We start from the raw sequence: 4,818 nt of genomic DNA on the forward strand, positions 1-4,818 counted from the left end.
GTTTTGAGAATGATGAGGGCAATGAATGTACAAATGCACTTTACACAATTGATGTATGTATGGATTGTGATAAGAGTTGTATGCGCCCCTAATAAAATGATTAAAAAAAACAAACATAAAACCTAGTGGAGCACAGTTCTACTCTGACACACCTGATGTTGCCATGAGTCAGATGGACTTGACAGCTGCTGTTTTGGGTATATATTGATAAAAATACATATTCGGGATTTGAGCAAATATTTCTAGCAATTCTTTCTCCTAATCTTTGGATTTTTTTTCATAGGTTCCCAAGTTTTAAACCTTTTTCTTAATTTGGAAGATTGCTTTTACTTTTATTTTGTTCTAGAGTAGATTCAGGCTAACTTAAAAGAACATTTTAAAGTCCACCCTCATAGTTTAAACATACTAGACACTGTAAGGCATTTGGACAAAAGGGAACAGAGAGTAAGTAACATGACCAGCTGCTGCTTCCTCTACACCAGAGGTTCTCAACCTGTGTGTCGCGACCCCCTTGGGGGCGTCGAATGACTCTTTCACAGGGGTCGCCTAATTCATAACAGTAGCAAAATTCCAGTTTGAAGTAGCAACGAAAATAATTTTATGGTTGAGGGGGTCACCACAACATGGGAAACTGTATGAAAGAGTCACAGCATTAGGAAGGTTGAGAACCCCTGGTCTACACTTACCTGTGTTCCCCAAACCAAAAAGCCAAACCTACTGCCATCGAGCAGTTCAACTCATAGTGATCTTAAAGGACAGAGTAGAAGAGCCCCTGTAGGTTTCTGAGACTGGAACTCTTCGCAGGAGTAGAAAGTCTTGTCTTTTCCCCTTGGTTTCGAACAGCTAGCCTTGAGGTTAGCAGCCTAATGCTTTAACCACTGTGCCCCTGTGGTCTCATCGTGAAAGGAATCGCTCTCCTGGTTTTTCTTCCAAGTGGTGGAGCTATGAATATGATGATAATGAGTGTTTGGGGATCAGGACTGGCTGCTGCTGACATCTAATTTTCAGGTCGTTCTTGAGGGCCAGCCAAAGAGATTGAGTGGTTTTCAAAGAATCATTTCCTTGAGATTCAGCAATCTGATAGTATTCTCTGTCTAGCTATTCCCAACCATTTCTGCAAAACTAACCTTCTCACTGATAGTCTTCCCACAGCAGGGGTGATAGTAGAGTAGGGGGACCCCCCCGCCCCATCAGCTCAAGTATGCTACATGGGAACATAAGTTCTAGAAATCTGAACATTTTCCTGACAGTATCTTGGTGCTTCACACAAAAATGTCCGTGTTTTACTATTCATTTTAAATAAAAATGTTATTATTGTAACATTAATGTGAAATATACATTTCTTTTGAGGGTCAAGGGAGCACATGATTTCTCAGAGGAAACTTTCCATATTGGCCTAACGCAGCTTTAACTCCCTATGCAGGGATGTTTTGTTTTAGCCCCAACAGCAAAGAAAGCAAAATTTTCCACCTTTTTTCTAAGTAGGTTTCTTTCTACCTCTACAAATACTTTTTTTCTTCAACATATAGGACCTATCCATCATAAACTACAATTGTGGTGCACATTTAGGAGAGTGTGAGAGACCGCACGAAGAGGATCCAAATATGGAAAAGGCATCTGCAGGCTGTTTTGGACAATAAGTAGAAAACAAAAAGAAAAGTTCACTTTTGAAGGCGCTGAGTCTAGACCTGGATAACACAATGCTAGTCATAGTAATGATAGAATGAGAAGACGATTTAAAACGAGTGCCTTCAATTTTCATGCTTTTCATGATTGAGGTACCAGTGGCTGGTCTCTGGACAATGGGGATGTAGAACAGGTTCTGGTAGGATTTGGTGGCCACTAGGATATTCTTAAAAGGTGTCAAGAATCAGAGTGCCAGACATTTTCCTTTCGCTCCTCAGGGATCCATTTTCCAAAGCTTTAAAGCGGTTTGTTTAAAAGAGGCCTTATGTAAGCATAAGACGTACACTAAAAATACTAAGCAGCCTTCTTGACATTTTAGAATTGTCAAAACTCTCAGTAAGTTATGTGTGTATGTGTTTTTTTCTCCTAGGTTCATTTTCCAGACACTGAAAGAGCAGAATGGCTAAATAAGGTAAGATTAAAACATACCAGATACCACTTAGCAATGGGAATTAGAGGATGAGATATCACCTTTCCATATTTGGGAATTTGGATGTTGACAACATTGAAATCACTTAGGATTTAGTGAGATGATGTCTGTTTCCCAAAGAACTGAGCCGTAACTGAGACATTATTTTCCGTTTCTAAAGTGTGAAGAAAACATGTCTTTGACCGGTGAAAATTTATGTTATACTCACATTTAATTTTGGCCGTGTCTTCTGTCCTAATCAGCTAGTCCTCACATCTTTTAAATAATAATTTTAAGTGAAAACTTTGGAAACATTGTTATGAAGAGGCAAATAATTCCAAAGAAATCTAGTAAAAATTATTAGTCTTTTATTTTTTTTAAAGGTATGATTTTCTATCAATGTTCTTTGAGCGCAATCTCATTTATCGCCATTTTAAAAATGTATTTTGGAGCTATGTAGTCTTTTAATGTATATATAATGATAACCATATAGTATTGGAAGTTAGTCATTAAATAAAAATTATTAATGCTTATTAAGATCTATGTAGCTTAGGAAGGCTTTTAGCGGTAAGGATTCCATCATTTTTAGCAATCATGAAATGTGCTCATACTTTTAAACCAAAATTAATCTGAATAACAAATTCATCCATCATATTGATTAATCAATAGTTAATTGTTGCAATAAAATTTACATTTTTTAACATGTTGGTTTGTAGAACAAGAATTCCCTCCTGTCATTTATTTTTCAAAACTAACTGATAAAATAATACAGGAACATAATTTTTCATGACTAAGTATGGGTTAGAAATTTCACGTGTAACATGATTTCATCTTTCTCCTTTCCAGACTGTCAAACACATGTGGCCTTTTATTTGCCAATTTATCGAGAAGTTGTTTCGTGAGACAATAGAACCAGCTGTACGTGGAGCAAACACTCACCTAAGTACCTTTAGTTTCACAAGGGTTGACATGGGTCATCAGGTCAGTTTTTACTCATGTGTCTTAAACTTTTACACACAGTTTAATTGTTGCAAAAGAAATTAAATGCTGAACAACTTAAAAATTATTTATAGGGGAAATTTAACTAGTGTGTCTTTTCAGTTCCCTTCCCAGATGGGTCATCCTTTGCCTTCATTCTGTCAGGAAGAGTCCTCATGCTGCCCTTCTTCTTCCACCCTGGTTTTGTTTGTTTGTATTTTAATGATTTTATCCTTTGGTCATTTCTCTTAGTCCCAACATGTTCCTACCCCATATTCTTCTGTCAAAATGGCTTTCGTACCAGGTTTCAACTTTCTGTATAGTTAGAAAAGTTTAATATATGAATTCTCACTAAAGGCTAAGTAACTGACAATGAGCATCATATATTTGCTTCTCCCCAGATGTTTGAAAACCAAAGCAAAAAAAAAACTAAGACCTCTATTCTTGGATTGTAGACATCTAAATTAATTATGCATGTTTTGGGGAAAGGGAGATTTCATTATTTGAATCATATAAAAAAAGAATCATAATATTATTTCTTGGGGAGAAAGATGAGGCTTTCTGCTCCCATAAAGATTTAGGCCCAAGAAACCCACAGGGGCCGTTCTTCACCATCAGAAGGGTTGCTATGAGTCAAAATTGAGTTAAAATTATTTCTAATGAAATAATTAATGTTGCATTTTGATTAGTTGATCACAGGCAGTTTTTGTTTAATTTTATGTCGATGTTTAAAAGAATTAGCAACAGCTCAGGTTAATGATGTTAACTTGATGTGCCCAATAAAAACTTAAGACATTTTTAGTATTTTACTTATTCCATATTTAATGCACATGCAATTGTTTCAAACAGTACACAACTATCACCATATCCTTTGGTTTAGATGTTCTTTATTTTAACCTATTAAAACTTTAATAAATGCAGTCGAGGGAATATGAGACCTAGTGGTGTTGTTGCTAATACAGTTTGCTCCTGTCATCCTGACCTGCTCTGTATCTGTGTTCTGAGTGCTCATGCTCATTCCACACCACTCGCATTTTATGGTCACTTCCCATCAATGCTGGTTTTCTACGTGCAGAGAGCCCGCTTTCACATCGGCGGTTATTCACCCTCCAGAGTCTCAAATGTAGGCTCTTCACATGTATGCAGCTATATTGTGCTGGCTAATCCTTTTCTTAGCTTTGAAGTCTCCAAGTGTGTTAAATGACCAGTGGTGTGATCATCCTTTTATCAAAATGTTATTTATAAATGATCCCTGCCAAGGTGTCTGAACAAGATGTCTGTATAATATTTTTAATATTTACTTACTTCTTGAACTTTAAGATGATAACAACACATGGGAACAAACACAATTACGACTTAAAATGCTATATGAATATAAAGTACAGATCAGCAATTTTTTTTTTCTGTAATGGACTAGAGACTGAATATTTATATGGCTGACTTTGTCAGCCATATAAAATCTGTCACGTGTTCCCCTCAGTTTTACAACCTTTAAAACACACGAAAACCATTCTTAGCTCAAGGGCCATATGCCAACCTTGCAAAAATAGCCCAAGTGCCAAATTCAATCCACATATCATAGTTTGCCATCCCCTAAAGTAAAATTATTTTCATATTGTAAAGATTTAAAATTCTAACCCTAGCTGGATTTATCTTAGAAGAATTTGATTATGTTTATCCTCTATGACATATATCTTCAGTTTAATACAGAAAGATTGTTAGAGAAAACTAAACATATTAAGAGT

At 36.1% G+C, this 4,818-nt stretch overlaps 1 protein-coding gene across 1 annotated transcript in view; it reads left to right on the forward strand.

Annotated features, from left to right (window-relative positions):
• ESYT2 (extended synaptotagmin 2) overlaps window positions 1–4,818 on the forward strand; it is a 133,241-nt gene that overhangs the window by 46,924 nt on the left and 81,499 nt on the right. The window contains exons 3-4 of the mRNA XM_045290141.1: window positions 2,057–2,098; window positions 2,942–3,076. Of these exons, the coding sequence (XP_045146076.1) occupies window positions 2,057–2,098; window positions 2,942–3,076 (177 nt within the window). The remainder of the gene's footprint in view (window positions 1–2,056; window positions 2,099–2,941; window positions 3,077–4,818) is intronic.

Source organism: Echinops telfairi, unplaced genomic scaffold (assembly GCF_000313985.2).
Source record: "Echinops telfairi isolate 266 unplaced genomic scaffold, ASM31398v2 ScPeMD7_31;HRSCAF=116, whole genome shotgun sequence".
Lineage (NCBI taxonomy): Eukaryota > Metazoa > Chordata > Mammalia > Afrosoricida > Tenrecidae > Echinops > Echinops telfairi.